General features: G+C 42.8%; 1 protein-coding gene and 2 pseudogenes across 3 annotated transcripts in view; 1 reads left to right on the top strand and 2 right to left on the bottom strand.

Annotated features, from left to right (window-relative positions):
- Dapp1 (dual adaptor of phosphotyrosine and 3-phosphoinositides 1) overlaps nucleotides 1-21,874 on the top strand; it is a 54,772-nt gene extending 32,898 nt beyond the window's left edge. For all 3 annotated transcript variants that reach the window (XM_029560253.1, XM_029560254.1, XM_008826169.3), the window contains 6 exons: nucleotides 6,205-6,335; nucleotides 14,689-14,736; nucleotides 16,728-16,790; nucleotides 17,796-17,881; nucleotides 19,889-19,976; nucleotides 21,215-21,874. In XM_029560253.1, coding sequence (XP_029416113.1) covers nucleotides 6,205-6,335; nucleotides 14,689-14,736; nucleotides 16,728-16,790; nucleotides 17,796-17,881; nucleotides 19,889-19,976; nucleotides 21,215-21,283 — 485 coding nt within the window. In that variant the 3' untranslated portion in view covers nucleotides 21,284-21,874. The remainder of the gene's footprint in view (nucleotides 1-6,204; nucleotides 6,336-14,688; nucleotides 14,737-16,727; nucleotides 16,791-17,795; nucleotides 17,882-19,888; nucleotides 19,977-21,214) is intronic.
- Nucleotides 3,058-3,584, bottom strand: LOC103728067 (annotated as a pseudogene).
- Nucleotides 12,699-14,680, bottom strand: LOC103728066 (annotated as a pseudogene).
- Nucleotides 21,875-26,563: the final 4,689 nt, after the last annotated feature.

Below are 26,563 nucleotides of genomic sequence, written 5' to 3'. Positions count from 1 at the left end.
TGGGCTCTTATTTGTTTAATTTAACAAATGTGCATTAAGGACCAACCACAAGATGGACGCTGTTGGCTGGTGATAGTATAGAGAAGTGAATCAAATCTCATTCTTGCCCTTAAACACCTTATGGTCCTGCTGGGACCAGCAAGTGCTAAAACTTTAGTGCATAAAAGAAACATGGAATAAAAGTTTCCCCTTAGGAGCCATGTATGCACTGCAACACATGCTCTTTCAAATACCGAAACAATGCTTGAGGCCTGAGACCATTCCTGTCCTCTGAATTTCCTCTGGAATACAAGAGTCCTCTACTGCGGCCTCACAGGGTTGTGTACAGAGTTACAGATACAACTCCTGTGTATGCTCTAAGTTATCACTCGGCCAGGACAGACTAGAATGTCTATCTCAGTCCAGTCCACCTCTGATTATCTTAAAACTATACCTCCACAGGGCATGTCTGAACCCTGGTTTCATGTCAAAGGCAGGAAACCTCCTTCATGCAGTTCATGAAGTGAAATTTGCAGCCAGGCCGCCAGGCCCTGTGGTTTCTGATCTGCTTCCCTCTTCTCCTTCTACCACCCCTGCTCCTAATCCTTGTTTTGTTTTGTGGTTTTATTTGTTTGTTTGTTTGTTTGTTTGAGACAGAGCCTCCCTGAAGCCCCAACCAGGAGGCTGGAACTCAGAGATCCGCCTCCTGCTGCCTCCTGAGTGCTGGGATCACAGACATGTGCCACCCGCCCAGCTCTCGTATTGCCGTTTAGCTGACTCTTCCAACCAAGTCCTGGGGTTCACTGGGTCTGAATTCACCAAGCCAGAGTTCCCCTCCCATAGAGTGAAGACACTGTCTTAGACCACAGGTGGACATTGTGAGTCAATCGTGGTCACATTAGATGAGTTTCATTTGATTGCAAGTATAGAAACCTTCTGGAACTGGCTGAATTTAAAACATTGGAGTACAGGGAGAAGAGTGATTTTTTTGTTTTTTTCACAGCTGGGTGTGGTGATACACATCTTTAGTCCAGGACTTGGGAAGCAGAGGCAAGTGGATCTCTGTGAGTTCAAGGCCAGCCTGGTCTACATAGTGAGTTCCAGGTCAGCTGGGGCTACAGGGAGACCCTGTCTCCAAAAGACCAAGAAAAAAAATGAAGAAAGAAAGAAAGAAAGAAAGAAAGGAAGGAAGGAAGAAAGGAAAAATATTCACATATTTTTTCCAAAATTTAAGTGCAACCTGAACAACAAAGAGACCAATAGGAGCGAGCTAAGTAGACAGGGCAAGTCGGAGGGTTTCAGGGATTGGGATGTCTGCCTCAGCCTAGCTCTGCTCATCTAAAATAATGTTTCTGAAACCAGGAAACAACAGTATACTTCTGAACTGAAGCTGGTGAACCTTCTCTCCAGAGGAGGAACTAAGTGGATCCTCTGAAAGTGAATCTAGTTAGTGTGGCCTAGGGTAGGTGTTGGTGAGAAAGTGCCCAGGGCCAGGCGGTAGGCAGGGCCAGGCGGTAGGCAGGGCCAGGGGATCCTCAGCCCTGACACAGAGTCTATGCTACATACTTCTCCTTGGGCAAGAAAGATTAACTGGTGCCTTTTATGACATTAGAGTTTTTTAAGTTTATTTTTATTTTATGCGATGAGTGTTTTGCCTGTGTCTATGTAAATGTACCGCATACCTGAATCCTGTGAAATACAGAAGAAGGTACTGGCTCTCCTAGAACTGGAGTTAGGGATGATTGTTAGCTTCCACGTAGGTGCTAGGAAAGGAACCCAGGTCCTCTGCAAGAGTAGCAAGGACTCTTAATGGCTAAGCCAGCTCTCTAGCACCACCACCCCCCAACCAGAGTTTCATCAGCACAAATTACCACTTGTAATTAGTTCTACATTCTGTTCTTTGCACAGTTTTGCTGGCTAAAATTAGACTGTCGTCAATTCTGCTTTCCTACTTGACTCAATACTATTTCCCTTGTTGAGTTAAACTTTAGAAGGTTTTAAAACAGATTTGGGGTTCCCCTTTCCAACAGATTTTAAAAGCCATTTCTAAAGTTGCCCTGCCCTGGCCTCAGGACAGAGTAGTTGTGTACCTGGAAAACTGGCTCATCTCCGGCTGTTCCTTGACTTAAGCCTGAGTTACTGTAGCGTTCATCCACTCACCATCTGGTATGGGGATACAAAGACAAATTTGACCATACTTACTCTGAAGAGACTCAAGGACTTGGAAATACACATTGGAAGTTGTGTGTGGTAGTGTATCCCTATTATTCCAGCAGGTTGGGGCAGGAGGATCAGAAGCTCCAGGCTAGCCTCAACCTCAAAGCAAGTTCAAGGCCAGCGTGTGCTACATGAGACTTTTGTCTATAAATAGTAATCAAGCATCATTTTTATATCAGGTATATAGAATATTGTAGAAAAACAAGCATTAATTCTGAAGATCATATGTAAAGTTTGAAAATGTTTCTGATCTGTGAGCTCTCCTCTCCTCCTCTGGCTGTCAGATGTCCTCTCCTCCTCTGGCTGTCAGATAGACCACAAGCTTTGGTCTATCTCAGAGTGTAGTTAGTGTAGTCATTACTAAATGACCACTACCTTTATTCCTAGCAGAATATTGCATCTGGTTCTTTTTCAACTTAAGGTATTTATGCATGTATGTATTTTTATTTCATATGTATGAGTGCTTTGCCTGCATGTATGTAAGTGCACCCCTATCATGCTGGGCCCAGAGAGGCCAGAAGAGGGCATCAGATCCCTGAAACTGGAGTTACAGACAGCTGTTAGTTGCCATGTGAATGCTGGGAACCAAACCTAAGTCCTCTGCAAGAGCAGCCAGTGCTCTTAACTCTTGAGCCACCTCTCTAGCCCTATGAACTTAAGTTTTTTTCAAACTGAAATGCTTTTCAAGATATGCTTTTCAAAATGCTAGTGAATAAAGGGACAGATTGCAGTGTTGTCTTTTCCAAGTTAGCCTGTGCAGGTAGAGGGTGACCACAGTCCTTGGTGCTGTTGGTTTCACAGAACTTTAGTATCGTAAAGTCAGATTCTCAGTGTGTGATGCTTAGTTCTGGGTTCATACCTTTACTGAGCAAGCGTGAAGACTCCTGCTCCTTCACCATTGCCAGATCCCTTGGGCCCAGAGTTCCTTGCACAGCATCCTTTATAATAGATCTCACCTTCTTTCTCAGTCAGAGTTCCCACACTTGGCACATCAGAAGCAGGTTTTGTGCCCGGGCTTCCCGGCAGCATATATGGAGTCCCCTCATCTGGAACACTTCTCAGCACCTCTTCATTTCTGAGCAAATTCAGAAGTATTTGATTTGTTGTAGGTCTGTGAGGTTGAGCACGCTCTGGCTTGCTGCCCTGCGTCTCACCTTGGCCTGTGGTGAACATGCCAGATCCCTGGCCGTCTATAACCTTTTGGTCCATTCTTTTTTCTGGAATGGGACTTGCAATAGATCTCTTCACACTGTTGTGCTGATTTTTTCCGCAAACCACGCACAGAAAACAGCAATGGTGGACGCTCCTCCCACCATGCCGCGCCTCCTCTGCGTGGGACACGGTTCCCCTGAAGGCACCCCCTTGTCTCCGCCACCCCAGAGGGGCATTCAGAATGGGGATGGGAGTGTGTGGGCAGACAAAGCTAGAAAGCGGTGGGAGGACACGGGGGTTGGGGGGCAGATGACAGTCCGGGAATCGTGAACTTAAGATTTTAAAATCCAAGTTCCAGGACAGGTGAGATGACTCGGCAGGAAAAGGCACTTGGTGCCAAGCCTGACAACCTGCCTTTAGTTCCTGGGACCACACGGTGGAGAGAACCAATTCCTGAAAGCTGCCCTCTGACCTCCACACGTATGCCATGGCACATGTGTGCACGTGTAAAAACACACACAGACACACACATGCACCTATAAATCTTTTTTAAAAAAAATTAAAATCCAAGCATGCAAAGATGCAATCAGTGGAATTTCACTTTATGTTTTAAAATGCTGTATACCAAAGAATAGTATCTTTCCACAAACACCTTCTGTCTGGTACTTAGCTCCACCTTGTGAAGGAAGTATAGCTGTTCGCATCAGTCAGAGGTCCAACAGAAGCACAGAATGGTTACACAAGACCAACAGGTTCCGAGGCTCAATGGGAGTGATCCAGCTTAGTCTCTGCTGGTGGGTCCAGGGCTCTTTCCATGATGCCCAGCACACCACTGGAGGTGTTCGTTGGGGTGGGACATATCGAAGCCAGCCCTGAGCTCTGCACCATCTGCGTGGAGAGAGCGTTGGCCTGGCCTCTGAGCCTGCTCAACGGCTGCTCTTGATTCAGATACCTCTGCTTTCACTCTGACTCCTGCTCCCAGTATGACTGATACATTCTCAGGAAGGTTGTGGTGACAAAAGAGAACACAGACAATGTGCAGGAGCGGGGCTGGGACCTCTGGTAACAGTCCAGCCGTTTTTCATTGTGAGCTCAATGCTACTGGTGTGAATGGGACACACAGAGAGAGGTTGGGCTCTCATTCTTCCTAAGGATGTGTCAGAGACCCTTTTCCTCCTCTCTCAACAGGCCTTTTCTTCTTGGCTTTTGTGGCACATTATCTGGGCCAAGATATCAGGAGCCACTGTCTTGATTTGGCAGTCAGACATGTATTAGAAAACATTTACAGTTACCATTAACATTCAGGGCTCTTGAGCCACCAAGGAGATATTTTTCTGTCACTATTGTTCCTCTTTTGCCCCAGTTCATGTCTGTGCTTTCTGTAGTCTTTCAAATTGTCTTTTCAAAGATGACTACCAGTGAAGACTGACACTCCCCTCCCAACCCACTGTTCCTTTGCCTGGCTTTATTCTTTTGTTCATAACCTTTTGCTTGTGAATTTTATTGTTCTAGTTTTTCTGTCCCTCCCCCCAGTCTACCATGTAAACTTAATAAAAGCAGGCACCCTAGTTTGCTGTGCTGTCCTCAGTCAGCACAAGTACTTGGCACGAGCAGAGCAATGAAAATCTTGATTGAATGACTGAATTACTTAAGTCTCCTCCACATCAAATACAGTCCTGGATAGACCTGCTATAAAAAAGACTTTTGTGAAATAAAAAGCAAGAAGCAGACTAAGGGTATGGCTCAGTAGAGGAGCTTGTGCTTAGCATTTCTAAGACCCTGGGTTCCATCTCTAGCACCTCCCCTGCCCCTCCTGCCCCAAATCTAGCAAGAAGCCAGAGCAAGTGAGAAAAAAAAACCTTCCAGGCTCTTTGTACTGTTTCTAGTTTCTGATTGACTGATCCACTGAGGGAAGATTGCAGAAGGGGGAATGTCAGAAGTGTCGAGTCAGAAGTTCTCTGAGCCTCAGAACTTCCCAGGCCCCACTTTTCTGGGTTGAACCCCTTTTCTGCCTGACCCTCCTTCCAGTGGAGGTGGAAGCAATTACAAATGAGTCTCAGGCTGTTCCTGCCACGCTCATCCAAGACAAGCCAAGGCTTCCTCTAGTTCACTTAGTTAATGACAGGAGACTGTGGGGAGAGGGCTGGGAGTCCACTTCTTTGAGATCCACTGATTTGCTACAAGCTTGTTTTGAAGCTGGTAAGAAATAGGGTATTGGAATAGATCTCCCTGTGCTCTGGTGCAGTCAGCTTTGTTTCTGTGCCTTCATTAAGTTTTCTAGTTATCACTTAAGATCTAGATCAAGTGTGAATCCCATTGTGGGATTTTTTTTTTTTTCAGAATATCCTACAAAAGCTTGTTCAGTCTCCTCAGGTGCCAACATCCCATTTTGTCCCCATTAGTCCAGAGGTCTCATCACTGGGTTCATTTAAATGGCTATGTTCATTACTCTTCTAAATCCCGCTGCATGTCTCTGCATCCAAAGTATGTGCCTGGTGTGCAGTTGGTCCTCTGTGAGTGCTGTGGAGATAAACAAGTGCATGTGTGTAAAAACAAGATGGGCCAGTGAGATGGCTCAACGGGTAAAAGTGCTTGCTATGCAAGCCTGATGATCTAAGTTTAAGTTCATCATGTCCAGAGCCCATGATGGAAGGAGAGAACTGACCCCAAAACTTGTCCTCTGACATCCACACATGTGCCACACACGTAGACTGTCCACACACACACAAATACATAAATAAATATTAATAAAAAAATAAAAGCAGGGGTCTTTACAATCCAGTCAGTCACCTAGCCAGCATTTGGCTCTTCTCCCAGAGATCACATTGGATAATACGTATTTCTGTCCTCATTCAGGCACTCTGATTGTTTTGAAACATCCCTATCCAAGGAAAGTAGAAGAACCTTCCATTTATGAATCCGTCCGGGTCCACACAGCAATGCAGACAGGAAGAACAGAGGATGACCTTGTGCCCACTGCACCTTCTGTAAGTGACCACCAAGCTCACCACAGCTCTTTTACTGCACCATGTGGTGCAGTAAGAATTAAAGTCCAAAATTCGTTCACATAAACACTCACGCTTAGATCCAGGCACAGTGACACACACCTGTAACCCCAGCACTTGGAAGGCTGAGACATGAGAATTGCTGTGAGTTCAAAACCACCCTGGGCACAGGGCTGCAGAGATGACTTGGGGGTTAGGGCTAAATAGAGAGTTCCAGGTCAGCCAGGGCTACACAGCAGCGCCGTCTCAAAAAGCAAGCAAATAAACAAAGAAAAAATAGCATTCTAGCTGGAGATCTAAAACTTGGAAATTTGAAGGCCATGGTAGAAGGTGTTTGTGGAAAGGCCATGACTCAGTTAGTTCATCTGGTTCAAGACAGATAAAAACTAAACAAATTTTTTAAAAAACCCACCATTCTTTGGCTGAGCGTAGATCTGTGTTAGAGTACTTGCCTGGTACTGTAGCACCCTGAGTTTGATCCTCACTAAACATCCACATGTGTGTGCTCACACATAAATGCACACACATCTTAGTTATCAGAAGATCTCAAAAACATAGAAAATGGCACTGAAATGTCTGTCTTGAGATGGCCAAATGAGCCCACAGTAGAAGGAGTGAGATGTGGCCACCTAGTTGACCAAACAGTTATTTGACAAGCTGCTTAAAATTGAGAAAACCAGTTTCTTTGCATGTCAACTATCCATGAAAGAAAAGTCTTCTCCAGCTTTACCGTAAAACTCAGGGCACTCACTGACTGATGCCCACTTACAGAAACATCCACACTGCTTTGCAACATGAGCTCCTGTTCCATTTGCGTTAACTAGAACTCCTCCCAGAGTGGACGTCTGTGTGCTTGTGAACTGTGAGCCTACAGACTCCTCCTGACCCCTGTCTCTCCCATTCTTGGGCTCCTCCTCCTCTACTTGCTGTCTCTTCCTGGAGAGCTCAGTACTTCCAGTATGAGGAATCCAGAATTCGATAAAAACTATAATGCCCAACTGAAGCATCCAGAACTAATTCTACACCCGAAAAATAATCACTGGCAGTTCTTGAGCTACCAACCATGGATGAGATTGGATCTTCTCATCTCACAGGCACTTTGTTCTAGTCTGACACCAAAGAAGTCTTTCTTAAATTTACCACGCCGGGAGTGATGGTGCAGCCTGGTAATCCCAACACTAGAGAAGCTAACTTTGAGGCTGCCAAGGTTGTGTAGCCAGACACTGTCAATAAAAAAGAAGGAAGGCCAGGAAGATGACTCAGAGGGTTGAGCACTATTTATACAAGCCTGATAGCCCAAGTTCACATCAGAAGCTACATGACATGGGGGATGCAGTAGCTCATGCATCTGTGTTCCCTGTGATAAGATGGGAGGCAGAGACAGGAGAGTCTCTGGAAGCTCCCAGGCCAGCTAGCCTGGAATATGTAGTGGCAAACAAGTGACCCTGTCTCAAATAAGGAGGAAGGCAAAAACCAACACTCAAGACTGTCCTCTGACTCCATATGCATGCTGTGGCATGTGTGCACCTGTACTCACACACACGAATGCATGTGCACGTGTACGTGCACATACACCCAGCACAGCACAACACATACCACAAAAAGGAAGAAGAGGAAGAGGGGATGGGAAGAAGAAAGGGAAGGAAGGAGGAAGAAACGAAGGTAAGGAGGTAGGGAAGGAGAGAGGGAGGAAGGGGTAAAATCAGATTTATGCTTGGCCTCCCGGCGTCCTTTGGTGGCTCCCACAGTCTTCTTGGCCCATCTGTACCCTGCTTACCTCTGACTCATCTCATGTTCCTCCTGTACTCAGTGGAGCCTGCCTCGCAGCATGTACGTCTGTGAGTCCCTGCTTCACTCCTGATATCTGAAGCGTTACCAACACCATTGCTACCCACTGACCACCTGCCCAGTCAAGCATCCAGTCAGAATCCTGCAGGAACCTGCTATGGTTGCAACCGCTTCTTTGCAAATGCTGCTCTTCTGTGCTGCAGAGCACACTGTTCACCTTTATCCTGTGCTCGTCCCACCACGGACAAATGCTGCCACACCTGTCTCTCCCCCCACCGGCCTGACATGGGGAAAGGCAGGAATCACAGCTTGCTTTGGTCGTTTTGTAGCCTGGACTAGTTACGGCATGCCTTACATTTTTACTATGCCACATCTCTTTTAAAAAAAAAAAAAAAAAAAAAGCAACCTGGAAATTGGTTTAAAAAGATATTTTGATTTTGTTAGAACTGGGGAGAGGAAGCATCCAACCTCAGAGCTAGGGAAATTTAGGAATGGAAAGTGATAAATATTCCAAAGTCAGAAAAGACAAAAGATCAAAGCAGACCTTCCTTCTACTCCGTTCTTGTCTTCCAGCCAGCCAATCCCCTCGTAATTTCCTCTTTCCCCATTCTTTGTGCTCCACCAATCACTGTAGCATCTCTTACCACATCAACTCTCAATTCAGTCACATTCTCCTTGGTTAGACTTCTAAATATCTACATTCATGGTCAGTGGAACCACGTCTTCCTACGTGTATCCTTTATGTACAGTAAGAGTCAGCCAATCTGTTGGACTGGTCTTAGCAGGTAGGACTGGGCCTCTTTAGACCAAATTCTGGAAGCCTTGCTATTTCATTTGCCGCTCGCTCCAGGTATCGGATAACTCACCTGTCCAAGTACGGAAATACTGTAACACAGAAGGGTTCTGATTAATGGAATTTTAAAATAATGGTGAGTGCTTGGTTGACAATGAATGTACAGTACAGTGAGATGGTCATGAAGTCTGTTATGTAAAAATGCCACTACCACCAACGGAAAACCTACAAAGGCGTTCTAATGCGTTCTGAAATCTCTCATCACTGTTCGCTTACAGACCCTGGGTGGCCGGACTGACATGGCTGAGGGACTAGCTCTGGTCTGATTGGAATACTTGTCCCCTGCTGAGCAGGAGGATTCTCAGTTTACTAGTTGTCCCAAATAGCCACCTGGTTTGTCACCTCTGTCTCCCACTTAAGAGCTCTGATGGTTTTCAGAGTTCTGTAGCACCTCTGAAAGATTTTGAGATTCAGTTCTTGCGTGAGCCCTGTTTATGGAGAGAGTTACATCATTCTTATGGGGGAGGGGGCTTGCATGAAGTAAAAATGAAAGTTATACCACTTCCCCAAAATGTAAGTGCTTGTGTAAAATCTTTTTAGCATCCTTTGTCACTGCATTTCGGGAAATTGGTATTTATGCATTGTAAGCATGAAAGCATTAGGTTCTTGAGGTAAAAGTCAATATAATTAATTCATTTATTAAGCAAACTTTTTTAAGTGCCTACCATATTCCCAGAATTACATACTGTGAGTTTGGTAGTAAATTAGGTAAAGACTCATCCTTATTGAGTTCCCATTTTAGTGCAGGCCACAAACAGAAATCAACTTATTATAATGCCAAGCAGGGTTAGGGGAAGAAAAAGAGGCCTCTCTGAGCAAATAATATTTGAACAGAAATGTCACTCAAAGGAAAGAGAAAATGCATTATATACATACATGAATTTGTAAAAGATAAATGGAAGGAAGGAAGGAAGGAAGGAAGGAAGGGTTCCTATCAAGAAGCAGCAGGCAGAAAGTCCCTGAGGCAGGAATTCCCTTAAGGAGTTTCAAGGACTAACAAGTTTCCAGAGCAAATGCAGTAGTTCAGGGAGCTTGGCTTTTCCTTAGCCATTTCAGGGTAAACTGCCTACAGGATGCCCGAAATTCTAAATGTTTCAGTGTGCGTGTCCTACAAACAAGTCCACTTGCCTATGTGACCATACAGAGCTGTTTGAATTAGGAAGTTAGCAACAATTTATCCACTGATCTCAGCCAAGTTTCCCCAGTGTGTCTGTCCCCTCTAAGTTGCTGTAGAGCACCAAGAGCCTGTCCTAGGTGTAAGGCGTGCTACTTGTCCTGTCTCTTGAGTATCCTTCCTTCCAGAACACACCTGGTTTTTCCTTGAGTTTGCCTCTCTCCTGTTTATGAAAATTAAAGGTCAATCATTTTGTGACTATTCCTCATTTTGGTCTGTCTGTCATTGAGTCATGATTAGATCTGGGTTTGTGGTTTAGTAGAAACATCATGAGGGCCTCTCAGCACTTCAAAGGCCTCCTCTCAGACTGACCAGATTGCAGTTTGTCCCAGGAAGATCACTTAAGTTTAATCACTTAAGCATTATCGAAAGGTTTCTTCACTTAGGAATTCTTCACTTTTTGTTATTAATAAAGGCTTCTGGAAGGCTATTGGTGGCCATGTGAATATGCTGTTTCTCATTAAAATTGTATCCATCAATTGGTGTTTATTGGCTATCTTAATCATAACTGTGATTATTGCAAATGGCTTCTTATTCTCTTACCCCTTTTATGCTTATTGGCTGTTATTTGACAATAAGGAAAATGTTTTTATTTTCCACTATTTTTTTTTCTTTATTTTGGTCTTTTTGAGATAGCGTCTCCCTGTAGCCCCAGCTGGCCTGGAACTCACTATGTAGACCAGGCTGGCCTTGAACTCACAGAGATCCACCTGCCTCTGCCTCTCAAGTACTGGGATTAAAGGCATGTGCCACCACGCCTGGCTTATTTTACTTTTATCCAATATTTTTTGTATCAATGGGTTATAACCACAACTACCATGATTTATTTTTCTTTCAAATTTTCCTGGATCTGGTAAGCGTCCTTTCATGGTGGTTTCTGTGTCTGCATGGGCTCCTGGTGCTTCAATAACCTTCTTTCTAATATAGCAGGGTGTTCCAGACTTACCACATGCTTTCTTCCTGTTCATCTCTAGAATCAACTGTTTTTCAAAAACTTTGTTCTTCTTTGTCTATTAAGTGATACTTCACAAATCAGTATCTGAGTAATGAACACCTATTTTTGTTGAAACGTCACCCTTCTACCTACTCAGGGATAAGGAAAATATATGTACATTGGCACATATATCTACAGCATTATGCCATGTCTATATCAATCTGTCCATCTGTCCACCCACCACTTTGTCCCTCCATGGGGGCACAGCAATAACTGTAATCCTTATCCAAGCCACAAGGCTCATTCAAGTTTTTCATCTTTTCTTTTTAAAAAATATTTTATTTATTATTTTTATTTTTTTATGTGTATGAGTGTATTGCCTGCATGTAGGTAAGCACACCCATGTTGTGCAATGCCCACGGAAGACAAAAGAGGCTATTGGATCCCCCAGAACTGGAGTTATGGACAGTTGTTAGCTGCCATATGGGTGCTGGGATTCAAACCCAGGTCTTCTGCAAGAACATTCAGTGTTCTTAACTGCTGAGCCATCAGTTCGGCCCCAAGTTTTTCACCTTTTCATTGGCACCCTTCTCTCACAGTGAGGAAGATGGGTCCCATCACAGTAGAGTACAATGATCAGCAGAATGTAAGCAAAGTCCAGTTGCTCTTGCTGTCTGTTCTCCTACTCTGACTCCCTGCTCACCGAAGCTCAGTTTCAGACCACCGCCACCCTACCCTTACTGCAGATGCTCAGTTACCTTACCTCACACCTCTGTGAACCTGCCTTGGTTGCCACCTCCAACCATTGTTGAAGAATCCCTCGCTCTTCCAGGCTTTAGTGCACTACCCCAAGCTACTGCCACAGATAGCATCACCTCCACATAGAGGCCCCTGTTACCTGCTTGGACTCTGCCACCCAGTGCTAAGGTGTACAAATGCCCCACCCTCACTAGCTGAGACCTGTTTGCTTCACCCACCCGATGACTTGACATTTATAGCAAACAAGGAGGAAGGCAGCACGGCTAATCCTTTAGTTATAAACATTTACGTTGTTTCTAACCTGTGGCTGCTCTAAACACCGTCCCTGTTACAGAGCAAATGTGTTTTAGGATAAGTCTACCGTATAATGACTTCAGTTCTTATATCCTGAGACCCTGGATAAAACTAATGTCCTCAGCTTTCATCTTCAGTCTTCCGCTTATCAAAACCGTAACGAAAGAGCCAGGGGTGGTGGTGCACACCTTCAAATCCAGCAGTTGGGATGCAGAGGCAGGCCGATTTCTGTGAGTTCAAGGCAGTCTACACATTGAGTTCTAAGTCAGTTAGGGATACATGGTGAGAGCCTGTAACAAAAAAGTTACTTAAAAGACATAGCAAATACTAGACTTACAGTATATTAGGTAGAAGTAAGACTGGGTGGATAGCTTATTTCAGTGAATAAATCTATTAGGATCATTCATATAACAATTTCCCTTTAGTAATTTCTCCCATAGACATTAACCTACAACAACCCAAAATGATGAATTTTCTTAGTTTTCATACTTCATTTGGTTTAATTTCTTTAACATCAAAATAAATCAAACTGATGTTGTGTTGTCAAATTCAGCAATACCCATCAGCATTGTCGAAGTGGACACTTGGGAAAACTCCTCTTTAATTTTTTTAAACTGTTTAACCAATTTTAATAACATGCCATAACACCCTTAAAATTGATATAATCATTATGCAAAATACATACATTAATACTGTCTCTTTTTAAAAGTATAAAATAGGCAAGACATCTGAAAACAGGCAAGTTTCCATTACTTAATGAAAGTTTTTTAAAAAGAAAGTTTTCATTCTATGTCACTTGAAGAAGGGAAATTATCATTTAAAACAATATTCAAGATTATTAAACAAATTTTAAAAATATTATAAAATGTTTAACTTTTATTGCCTCAAAGTTTACGTTGCTGCCAAATTTTGCAATCCAGCTGCTAATACCCGCTGGATTGATGCCACTCTGCACTCCAAGGCGTCAGTTTCTTCCTGCAAAGTTTTCTTGACTTCTCTAGTGTGTCTTGGGTTTCTTGAAAGTGGCTATTGAAAACATCTCCAGTTCTGAAGGAATCTTTAAGCAGTCATTGTCTGCAAGCATGATGTCATCGCAAGCATCTTCTGAACTCTGGAGTTCTTTGACGTCACTTCTATTTCTTCTTCAAGCTCCATTAGTCTACTCGTGTTCCATGCAAATTTATTTTTTGTTGATCTTCTAAAGTATCATCTGCAGCTGCCCTCTTTTTGGGGGTGGCCGCCATCTTGGACTGGACTACGTAACGCAGGCAGGCCACTCCACTTCCACATCCCCAGCACCTCGGGCTTGGAACGCAGCCAGGCCGCCCACGGGTCTCATCCTTGCTTTAAATCCCAAACGTCGCCGTATGCTGTTTCTCATGTTGATTCTTGGTACTGTGGTGGTTCCTCTTTTCATTTGGTAGGAAGAATTCATTCCAGGAAAAAGTACTCTGGAAACGCCCATAAAAAGAACCTTGATGTCAACCGAGTCATTCCCCATTCTGGTGTATTCATTTTTTCTTTTTAATGTAAGATATATTATGAGATCATATTAGAATAAAATACCATCCTAGGAATTGAGTTGCTTTAGAAATTTGTGCAATTAGAAGTGCCTTCTCCACAGTTTCTCCACTGTTCCTCATAGTTCTTATCTCCCTCCTAAAACTCAAAAAAAGCATATTAGAATAATACAGACACTGCAAAGTCCTGAAATAAAGAAACCCTTTTCTTTCCTAATACGCTGGCCCAAATGCGCTAACCCATCAATATCTATGGTAAATAGTTCCAAGACCCCACATCAATAGTATCCTTAAAATGCCCAAGAACCTTATATAAAATGGCATAGTGTATGCATATAAACTTTGCACATCCTTCCATGTACTTAAAATGATCTCTAGATTACTTATACCTAATACAATGTAAATGACATATAAATGGGTGACAGGATGGATTGTTTAGGGAATGATGATAAGAAAAAACATTGGAACATGTTCAGTACACACAACTTTTTTCAAATGTTTTCAGTCCATGGTTGGTTGAATCAGAGGATGCAGAGCTGGTGGATATGGGGGCCGACCGTGGCGTTGGTCACAGGTACGCGTGAGCGTTTATGCACTAGTGCCCCTGCAACAATGCAAGCAGCTGGCATTCACATGGTGCTCTCTAACAACACTGCCTTTTATAAGCAAAACAATGTGGTTTACTGTTTCCAATTGCCAACTTGAATCACTAGAGTCTTTCCATCATTGCCTGTTACTATGAAATATATCAGATGATCCAGTTGTGAACAGCCTCTCAAAGCACATGGAAGCGTTTAAGTGCTAAAGGAAGAATCAAACACTATCAGTTAAAGATCAGAGGCAACTTGTTCTTCATTAAACAGGACAGAGCATGGGCATGTAGCTTGGTGTAAAGTGTCTCCTTTGCATGAGGGAACAGGTCCCACCCCCAGCACTAGAAAATAAAATAGTAAAACAGAAACAAATGTGTTCTGAGAGTTCTGGGCTTCACTCTGGCCTTCTCTCTTTTGCAGCTGGGCACCAAAGAAGGCTACCTCACCAAGCAGGGCGGCCTGGTTAAGGTAAGAAAGTGTGGTTTTGCTTGTGCCAGCCACAAGAAAGAGCTCATCAGACAGACCCATTTCTCAATCTCAGTAGTTTCTGTTGTTGGTTTGTTTTTTTTAAGCACAATCATCAACTTATCTTGGCTCACTTATATTTACTTGTTTCAAGAATGTGGTTTTTTTTTTTTATAACTGGTCAAAAATATGGAAAATGACAAAAACAAAACGAAACCTCTAAAACAAAACCAATAGAAGAAGATTATTCTTTGACAAAGACCTGCATAAGAGTAACCTACCTTTGACTTTTTTTTCTTTTGGGGGGGGACAGGCTCTCCTTGTAGCCCCAGCTGATTTGGATCTCACTATGTAGACCAAGCCGGCCTTGAACTCACAGAGATCCATCTGCCTCTGCCTCCTGAGTGCAGGGATTAAAGGATAACCTACAGTATACTTTTTTTGTTTGTTTGTTTTTTGGTCTTTTTGAGACAGGGTCTCCCTGTAGCCCCAGCTATCCTGGAACTCACTATGTAGACCAGGCTGGCCTTGAACTCACAGAGATCCGTCTGCCTCCCGAGTGCTGGGATTAAAGGCGTGTGCCACCACGCCCTGCAACAGTACACTTTAAAAAAAAAAAGTCATCTGTTCAATGGAAAGACTAAGGATAAAGGTAGCAAATTAACTCTTGAACATTTCTAGTCTTTTTTTTTAAATAATCAAAATTTTATAAAATGTTTACTTAAAGATCAGCCAAACACACATCACTGATGTTAACAAAACTGTTATAGAACACAAAAGTAAATGCAATTCAGTACTTTACAAGTCCTGGGTACCTAACAGCCTGCCCCCTGAAATTTTACCTTTAAAGTCCTTCTATTTCTCATTTTGGTGTGCCATGGCCACCATCATGGATTGTGTCTGCTCTTCTCTGTTTTAGGAGTCAGAGTCCCTCCCTCCTGTGGACTGGGCTCTTGAATCTAACTTAAGCATCCGGTTTTCACATCCTTACTATACTGGGTGCTCCCAGAAGATAGGGGAAATTCATATTCATAGCAGATTTGTTTATATTATTATTTTATTTTCAGATAGGGTCTCACTTATAACACAGGCTGGTCACAAACATGCAATCCTCTTTCCTTAATGTCCTGAGTGTTAGGATTACAGGCATGCACCACCATGCCTGGCCTGAATATTTATTCTTGAATCTTTTATTGTTTGGGTTTTTTTTTTTTTTAATTTTGTTTTGTCTTTTTGAGACAGGTCTCTCTCCAGCCCCAGCTGGCCTGGAGCTCACTATTTAGACCAGGCTGGCCTTGATCTCACAGAGATCTGCCTGCCTCTGCCTCCTGAATGCTGGGATTAAAGGCATGTACCATTACACCCGGTTTTAATGATTGCTTTTTAACTGCATACATTATCACCAGGATAGATCAGGGTTCTATCAGCATATAAGAAGGTGATAACAGTCAGAACCGTTTTCTCTGTGATGTCCTAAAATCCTCACATAGTGTTTAGAGTGTCATGTGATCCAAGGTTCCTAAACTTCAACAGGCTTATTTTTAAGATAAAATAATAACAATAACAATAAATAATGTTGAATATAATATGCATAAGTAAATATAAATTATATTTAAATAAATTTCCAAGGGCATACATAAATAGGTATATAAACTTCAAAGGGTATAGTTCACAGAAGATGCTCAAAACTGATATGTATTTTTATTAGTTAGTAAAACAGAAACTTAAGGAATTTGTTATAAGTCACCTTGTATATTGATCACAGCCACTTCTATTCATTTAAATGAACTAATGGCATCTCTGTCATGAGCTTAATGCAGACTCATTTTAATGTTTATAGCTATTTTGAAATTTTTCTGAAGCACACACAAGAATATTTTTAGGCCTATGTGTTCTGATCTTTTACATACTTTAAAAATGCCAGTAAATTGTCAGGTTCAGATATTGCATTTCTGTATCTAAAACCTAAGTTCTATTGTTTTATTTTTTCTCAGACCTGGAAAACAAGATGGTTCACTTTGCAAAGGAATGAACTGAAATATTTCAAAGACCAGATGGTGAGAGAGAGATGACAATACACTTTCCCCTTAGAAATAAGTTCCCTGGCATCCTCCCTATGTTCACCAGAAGCAATAAATATCTGGAGACATGAGCTCTTTTTAAATTACATTTATTTCTTTATTTGGGGTGGGGGGAAATCCAGGTGTCAAGGCACTTGCATGGAGGTCAGAGAACAACTTGTGGGAGTTGGTTCTCTCCTTCCATCATGTTGTTCCCGGGCATCAGACTCAGGGTATCAGGCTTGGCCGCAAGGACCTCTACCTACTGAGCCGTCTTGCTGGCCTAAGCTCTTGATTCCTGATCTGCAGCTGCTTCTTTTTAAAGAAAGATAATGCCGCATATGGTGGCACATTCTTTTAATCCCAGCACTTGGGAGGCAGAGGCAAGTGGATCTCTGTGAGATCAAGGCCAGCCTGGTTTACATAGTTCCAGGCCAGCTGTGGCTACAGGGAGACCCTGTCTCAAAAAGACCAAAGAGAAGATTTGTCCCGTCCCCCCCCCCCCCGCAAAGTAGCTTTCTTGAACCAGTTAAACTGTAGATCTACAGGGCCACGGATTCCTTCTGTTTAGGGAAATGAAGTTTTTCCTCTGCCACACTCTATTAACTGCTTCTGAGAAGCAATTTCTCCTTCTATTAAAAACATATCCATTGCCCAGGTTCATATTTTTATGCCAATATAAAATTATTTCCTTCCTTTTTCCTTTCCTTATACAAACTTCGTGCAAATGTAGATGTTTTAAAAGGATGAGAGAAAAATGTTACTCCCTTCCACGTGTTAAAGTCTATCTCCATGTGATGTAAATTAACAAAGGAGATGTCTTCTTAATGCTCAGTCTGAGAAAGGCTGCTTCCCAAACCCCCAGCATGTGCCTCCTTTTGTCAGACTTTCCCATCACCCGCCATAATGAAGGAAATTTGACAGCTGCACACAGCAGCAACCTTGCTAGAGGGTAAGTGATGGACACACCTCTGTGCTTATTGTATGACTTGTTTTTTTCAGTCACCAGAACCAATTCGAATTCTAGATCTAACAGAATGCTCGGCTGTTCAATTTGATTATTCTCAGGAAAGGGTAAACTGCTTTTGGTAAGTGATTTTCATAAAGGAAATGTTTTTTAAAGTCTCTTAAGCTAAGCAATAAAAAGCTATGTATCCTAATATGGTGTGCTCATTTAATCCTGAACCGCATGGACTCAGCCTTCACACAGGGCGTACATGTTAAGAGTGCTTTCAGCCACATAGGTTGAAATCCCTCACTTAAAGTAGCGTCAACAAAGGGATGGGCTGGCTGAGTTCAGGCTGTGCACAATTCACATCTTAGACAACCTTATTTCTTTGAGGTTTTCCTCCAATTTTGATTATGATTCTGCCAACTCCAGTGATGGCTGATCTGTATTGTGTTGTGCTCTGGTATGATCAGTAGGCTATGAAAATTTGCTGAGCCAGGTAGTGTCTTGAGAGAGGAAGGCTTGTCTTATTGTCCACCAATTTTTATTTGAAAGATTTTTAAGCATAGACAAACTAAAAGGCAGGAACTCATACTTTTAACCTAGATGCATTAAGAACTTGCCAGATTTGCTTTATCACTACATTTATTTTTTTTTTCTGAACCAATTGAAAAGAAGTTGCAAATATCATGGCATTTTACCCTAAGACTTGAGCTTGTATCTCCTCACAATAAAAAATAATCTAAGAACTATAATTTCATAAGTATACCTGAGAAAATCCAACAATGGGTATCTTTTTAAGACCTGCTGTATGATAACCAGGCAGGCAGATCCTCTGCAAAGGCCCCAGCCAGAGTCTCCACAGGTCTCTTGGCTTTCCTCTCTGGCTCTTTCAGATCCCAGGGGCTATGTTCAGGCCTTGTGTTCTCACAGGCATGAAGAAGCTGTACCAGCCACAGCTGTCCCTTTTTAACAGGAAAACCATGTTTCCCAGGAAAACCCCCACCCCCCATAAGGCTTCCCCTTGACTCACTGGCCACAACAGAGTTATAATCATAATTGGCTTAATTAGGGTTTATTTGCCTGGGTTCTCTTTGCAAGAGGAAAAGGAAATTTCCCTGTGAGGAAAATTGTGAGGGCAACTCACAATGTCTCCCACAGGGAGTATCCAAAAATGACAGTTCCAGAAAGCAGTTCATACTCACCATTGTGTGCTGTGCGGACAACAGCAGTAGCCTCCCACCACTGTCCACGCACATCAAGGTTTTACACCCACCCCAGGGATACCTGCCTCCTGGCTAGTTCATACCAGTGACAGGATATGCAGCTTGGGCTTCAGGGTAGTGGAAATGCTTCTGAATTTCAGTTCAAGTTAAAAGGATTAGGAGATCAAGGACATCCTCTGCTACATACTTCGAGGTCAACCTAGGCTATGAAAAAATAAAGACAGAAAAACATTTTAGCATTTGAATCTTGATTGAAAAGACAGAATGATCACAAGTTAGGATTGGCCTTATTATGCAAATGATTTTGACTGTATAATCAGAGTCAGTGAAATAAAGAATTTTCATATATCTAGTAAGTCTTTTGTGCCAGAAAGAAAATTCATTTCTTTTTGAGAGAGACTAACTCATGGTGAGAGATGGATGAATAACTAGTCAAAGAGTTTTACTCTGGTTTTTCTGTCCTGTGTGTTAAAACCACCTGTCTTCAGGAGGCAGAGTTACTCTCCTCAAAGCAGCTTGCACAATTGAGTTCTTTCAGCAAACTCCCTTATCTGCTTGGCTTGTCCTTTGCACCACAGCACCGGCTCTGGACCACTGGGGAGCTCAGCTGAGTAAACACATTATGTTCTACACAAGACATGCACAACAAAAGAAGTGGGGGTGTTCTACACATGCTGTTTGTTCTTCAAAGTCTCCTTAGAGAATCTAAATCTTGCCTGTGATAATGCAACCAACCCTACAACTTCCTAGACATTTCTGCAGTTGGCAGGAATTGCTCTGTTCATAGCAGTTCTTTAAGCTGCTGTTATAGTTACAGAGCTCTTATCAATTCTTCCTTCCCTTGGAAACACTCATTCATATTCAAAGAATACGAATACAACCAACCACACAAAGTATCTCACACTCTTTTGTTTCTTCAGCTTGGTGTTTCCATTCAGGACATTTTATCTCTGTGCAAAGACAGGAGTGGAAGCTGATGAATGGATCAGGATATTGCGATGGAAGTTGGTGAGTTGTGACGGTCCCCAGAGTGCTAGTTTGAAATAGAACATGTAGATGGTTTCAAGCATACTCCTACTGAGTTGGAGCATCCTCCAGAATCAAAGGAAGGTCTGTCTGCAGCCTTGTGGAGAATCTGTGCACTCTTTGGGGTCATGAAAGGAGAGACAGAGTTGTAAAAGGGAAGGGTGGAGTAGTGCATAGGATCCCCTGGCACTGGAGTTATGGATGGTTGTTACCTGCCATGTGGGTGCTAGGAACTGAACCTGAGTCCTTTGTAAGAGCAACTAGTGCTCTTAACTGCTAAGTCTTCTCTCCAGCCCCAATGACTTCATTTTTGGCTCTATATATTTATCGCTACCTAAATGACACATAATAGAAAAATTAAAGCAAAAATATTTGAAATGTACACAACATTCAGGTATCTCCTTGGGTGAATAAATCTATAAAAACAAAATCCAGCCATTGTCTGGTGGTTTTCACCTGCTTAGTCTACTTAATGATGTGTTCAACACTTTCGGATTGGTGTCTTCCTTTAGAGTCACTGAATAGTATCGCATTTTGTGCTTTCCTATAAGTATTAGATCAATTCCCAACTTGTACATGTTTTGACAATGGCTTTATAATGTCTCATGAGGAAATTATTTTTTAAAAAAGATTAAAATAGGTGGGGTGGGCTGGAGTGATGGCTCAGTGCTTAAGATTACTGACTGCTCTTGCAGAGAACCTGGGTTCAGTTCCCAGCACTTACATGGTGGCTAACAGCCATCTATAACTCCAATTCCAGGGAATCTGACACCCTCTTCTGGCCTCTGAAGGCACTGCATGCAGAGGTACACTTACATACATGGAGGCGAGACACTCATACCCATAAAATAAAAGAATTAATTAATTAAAAAAGTTTTAGGGGCTGGAGAGATGACTCAGCAGTTAAGAGCACTGGCTGCTCTTGCAGAGGATCGGGGTTCAGTTCCCACCACCTACATGGTGGCTAACAATTGTCTATAACTCCAGTTCCAGGGGATCTGATGCCCTCTTCTGACCACCAAGGGCACTGCATGACATGGATGCACCTACCTACATGCAGGCAACACACTTATACACATAAATTTTTTTTAAAACTTAGGTATGGGGGCATGGTAATTAATTTAGCATTTCCTGGCCCTAATTAGCATGTTTTCCTTTATTATTTCAGGGTTATTATCTTAAAACAATGGAATAATAGATACCCCTGTGCTTTATTGCAGTCAAAAATAAGAAAACAGCTGAATCAAGAAGAAGGCACCATCCGATCTCGGTCATTCATCTTTAAATAGAACTTTCTTGCCAGGGCATGCCCTGGCTCAGGGGCGGGATGGAATGCTCCAGGTGTGCTGATCTGTGGCTGCCTTCAGAGGAAAGCTCACTAAGGGATTTCCTCTAAAAGACAAATCAACAGTTTATCATTGGGACCTGTATGCTGTGTTTTCTGGCTCCTGGAAAACAGCTGCCCTTCCAGGACGTGGCCGTCTCCTCCAGAACACAGAAGCCCTTGTCCTTGGGATGGAAACTACTTATCTACTGCTCCCAGGTCAGAACACACAGTACAAGATGAAGGGCCAGTGTTTTCTCTCACAGAGGCCTAGGCTTGTTGACATTAGTTGCCCGGACTCTGCCCAGTGTCAGGGTCAGTACAACTAACCTCCAGGATGTGCTGTTAACCAGGAGGGTAACAGCATGTTAGGGGACTCAGGCTGCTTCATTAGGAAGCATGTTAAGATAATAAATACCAAGGACTTTTGAAGGAAGGGCTGCTTTGTTGTTGTTGTTTTGTTTTGTTTTGTTTTATGTAGAAAAGCCAAAAGCAGGGCTGGAAAGATGGTTCTGCAGTTGAGTGTGTATTGCTCTTGCAGAGGACATGAGTTCCAGTCTCAACACCCATGTCAGGCATCTCACAATCATGTGTAATTCCAGCTCCAAAGAGATCTGACACCCCTGGCCTCCAAAGGCACCTGCACATGCCCCACCCTGCGACACACACACACACACACACACACACACACACACACACACACACAAATACTTCTTTTTTAAAGGCTTAGAAATGCAGTGCAACCTTCATGTCTAATGATAAAACTATGAGAACTATATGTCCTGTGGGTGATTCGATATGACAATAAAAGGAAACGAATGGTTGAGCATGGTGGCACACAACTTTGTTCTGTGTGAGTTCAGAGCTTGGTTTACCTAACAAGTTCCAGGACAGCCAGGGCTACATAGTGAGACTGTCAAAAAATATAAAAAACTTTCAACCACTTTGGTGAAAATTTTTTAGACTATGAGAAAACATATGTTGAGGAAGGGTAATGAAGTAGGGGATAACTTTTATTCTGATAGCTATTACAACTGAAATATACCTGTAAGCACTAAGTCATGTCTCTTTTCCAAGAATCATATATATATAAAACATTAACCCCATAAGTACTCTGAGTCTTATTAAAGAGCAATTTCTGTTGCTAGGGGAGGGAGAACACTAAATCTACATGTGTTACACAGCTGTTGCAAGCTAGAATAAGAGGATTGATTTGGAATGAACTATTGGTGTCGAGAGTTCATTAACAGATTTTAAGTTCCTCTAGTCTCTTAAGACAGAAGTTAGAAGGGATACAAACGGATGCTGAATCAAGTGATGCAAAGGTGATTTAACACTGTTCTTGAAGTCGAAAGGCATGTTGGGTTAGGTTTTTGTTATTACGACCAGAATACCTGCAAGAACAACTTACAGAGAGGAATATTTATTTTCCCTCATGGTTCCAGCGGCATTGGCAGGAAGGCGGCAAGGGTGTAGTGGAACTGCTTATGTCATAGCAGACAGGAAGCAGAGCGAAGTAGAAACCAGAAGGGGCCAACTCAAGACAGAGCCCCCAAGCTGCGCTCTTAGTGACCACGTCTAACAACCAGGCCCCATCTCAGGTTCTACCACCTCTCAATAGTCTATTCAAATTCTGAATCTATTCATGGATTAAACCATTCATCAAGTCAGGGCCCTCATGGTCTAATCCTCTGGACACACTTTCAAGAACACACCCAAAAGCATGCTTTACTCATCTCCTTGACATATCAAGCCATCAAAGTGTCAGTGAAGACTCACCGTTGTAGGGCTTGTTAAATAAGCTGCTTCTGTTAAACAGCTAAGCCTCTGAAATGACATTTTTGCATATTTCAACATTTTTTAGGGACTGGGGATTGTAACTCAGTGGTAGAGCACTTGCCTGGTATGTACAAGGCACTGGGTTTGGTTCCTAGCAGTGGTTGGAAACAAAGGTCTTAAATGTGATTTGCTATGTTTGTATTATATGAGAAAAAGTAACTGTCAAGTTCAAATGTATTGTGTCAAGGTTGCAAAAGAAGTCACAAATGAACCCTCCTTGAGATATATGGCTTTGTTTTCTTAGAAACAAGAGTCTTTGTGTAGGTTAATACTACTGCTTTTACCTTCTGTAAAACACGTTTATTTATATCTTTTGGTTTCTTGATTAAATAAAAAGTACATGGCTTCATTGTGTGTATCCAATTTTGCTCTTAAAACATTTTTATTGTTTGTAACAAAAGAAATACAAGTGACTACTGATACTTCAGTGAAAGTAGAAGCCACAAAAGACCGGGAGCTGAAGAAATAGTCCCCTTCCTCCAGGAATTTTAGTTGAATATGGAAAAGGCAATAAATACCGATATGACATAGAAGTGAATGACATACTGTGAGGCATCTGCAATGGCTGGTGATGGACAGCACACTTCAGAGATTAAACGGTCTGTTAGAGGGGCTGACACGAAAGAGGTGCGTTAACATGCCACTATGTGCTTAGGCTCCTTAGGCCATGCCTTACCTGTCAGCTGTCCACCCGTAAGAACCTTATACCTCTATCTCCAGAGAAGTGTTTGCTGAGGGGCCCTTGGCTTCTGCTCCAAATCTACAAGGCATGTGGGGGACAGGGTGTCAAGGGCAAGTGGAAGATCAGAGCAGGGGAATGCCTGAGAACAGCTGAGCTTCCTGTCAGGAAGTACCCCTAAGAAAGACAGCCAAAGTCTTAAGCGTCCCTCTGGGAACATCTTGGTCCACGGGGGTGATATTCCGGCTGGAACAGCAAAATCTTCTCCCTTGGGTGAGGGAAGGCCAGTTTTGTCCCTGGAAGCAAAGCAGCCTCTTACTTAAGGGTCACTGGGCACCAGAACACTTTGTGGGCCTGCCTCCTCTCTTCCTATTTAGTAGGCACTGCAGGAAGTGCACTGTTCTCCTCGCTCCACCTCCCAGGCACTGCTAGGGCAGGGTGGGTGGTCAGAGGAGAGCAAGAAGACTCCTGGGGGAGCATGAGGACCGCCTCCTTCCCTGCTTCAGATCCGGCTGTTTTACTCAACTTTTCATTCACAAGGAAAGTACCAGATGTGAGCCTACACTGCTCACTGTGACCAGGCTATCTGGTCATGACTTCAAGTAGAGTTTCTTAAAACATCTGTGGTAGAGGACCAGATTCACCTTTTACCTTTTTACACTTCTGATTTGAAAATGAAGTGAAAAACAAATCCCACTTAAAAATTAGATTCAACAGATATAGTTACTCTTACCAAATTAGTGTCATTTATTTTTTTTTCAGTGCTGGGGAGATGCGAGTTGTTAAGTACCAATTTCTGTTTATGACAACAGTGTACAGAACAGCTGTCTGGGCCACATTTTGAGAAGCACAAGTTTAGCTAACCAGCAGGCAAATGACAATGAACACCTACTTGAGAAGGAATCCTCACAGGGGAGGACAGCCTTGGGTTTGAATGTTTAGTTAGTGGAGGTCTGAGCATCATAGAGGAAGGATGGTTCTGAGCACATTCATGTCTGTTACTCAAGCCCTTCTCAGCAAAACCATTGCTGCTCCACTCCAGCAGGCAGATACTGAGATATAAGCTGTGTAACATGTATAACCGAACATGATGTTAGGGTAGACACCAGCAGCCTCGAGCCACAACTGCAGGAAACTAGCAGCAACCACCAAAGTGGAGGGGCGCAGTCCATTCCAGAGAATGGGGGAAAAGCGAAGGACATTCACAAACTGCCGTGTGGCTTCAAAATTCGTATGAAGGGCACTGTGGGAGCGCCCAAAAATATCTGGAAGGCATTTGAAGACTGAGTTTTCCACAGAAAAAAAATAAAGATGGAAGCAGAGGTGAGCCCAGTGGGTTCCTGACCCCATCGTATACCTACTTCCTAAACTCCAACTACGTGCATAATTGGTGTAGACATACTCAGAAACCAAGAGTCCCCACACTGTTCTCTGATCTTTCCTATAACAGAAAATCCAAATGAAAGTGACTAGAGCTGTTCCTCCTACAAAAATACTAAACCAAAACCAACACCATATTCCTGGACAGTTTGGAGAAACTGGTGCCACCAGCAAAGACTGCTGGATGCGGGGTGGGGATTCCCACATCTTTGGTCGACCAATTTGACCTGTGCAGAAAACAACTGGATCTTGGAGGGTGATAATTAACTATCACGAGCTCACCTTGATGGCGAATCCAGCTGTAGTTCCAGGTAGGAGTTCATTACTTGAGAAAATGAGTAAATCCCTGGAATAGTGTCAAGTTATTGATCTGGCAAATAGTTTTATTTTCTTGAGACTCTTAGCAAAGACCATCAACATGCTTTGCTTGCAGCTGGCAAGGCCAGCAACACAGTCACTGTCCTCTACTACAGAAGGACCCCAGCTACATGCTACAATTTGGTCCACAAGATCCTGGTTTCCCTTCCACAAGACATTGCCCTGGTCCAGTGATGATGTCACACTGATTGGATGTACTGAACAGGAAGTAGCAACTATCTAGGCATTTTGGCAAGATACTTGTTCCTCAGATCATTGGAAATCAATCTATCCCATGATCTACTAGTACAATGTTTGGTTCCTGTTCCCATATCCAGAAGTCTATTTCAAAGAGAGAAATGAATCCATCATAAGACACAATGATCCTATCAAACTGGACATAAAGACTGCCATTCTGAAATACAATTTTAAAGGGGAGAGGATGGAGAGATGGTTCAGTAGTAACCCTGATGACCTGAGTTCCATCCCTAGCTTCCACATGGTGGCAGGAGAGACCAGAATGAACATTGGCAAGTTGTCCTACCTCTGACCTCCACCCTCATGCCATGGACATATGCATACATGTGTAGATGAATATAAAGTAAACGTTTTATAAAAGACTACCACGACACCACTTCTGGCTCTGTTTCTGAACCAATAGATGAGAGTATCTAAACTCAAATACACAGAAACACTGCTGGTCTGTTTCTTTGGAGAACTGTTGCAATTTTCTTCCCAAATATCTCATTTTAAGTTTTGTTGGTTGATGAAAAATTTAAAAAAAATTTTTTGTTATTGTATGTGTGGATGCACACGTGCTAGTGAGCATCTGGAGCTCTTTGGCCGCTTCTCTCCTTCCACAGTGGGCTCAGGGATCAAACTCAGGTTGTCAGGCTTCAATGGCAAGCCCTTTTACCTGTTCAGCCATCTCACTGGCCTTTAATAAAATATTTTAAGTATGTTACTTTTCTTTTTTTTTCTGGAGAGGGT

The sequence above is a fragment of the Nannospalax galili genome, unplaced genomic scaffold (assembly GCF_000622305.1).
Source record: "Nannospalax galili isolate Female #2095 unplaced genomic scaffold, S.galili_v1.0 scaffold189, whole genome shotgun sequence".
In the NCBI taxonomy this organism is placed as follows: domain Eukaryota; kingdom Metazoa; phylum Chordata; class Mammalia; order Rodentia; family Spalacidae; genus Nannospalax; species Nannospalax galili.
The sequence above is the reverse complement of the archived record's forward strand: the minus strand, read 5'-3'. Positions and strand labels throughout refer to the sequence as shown.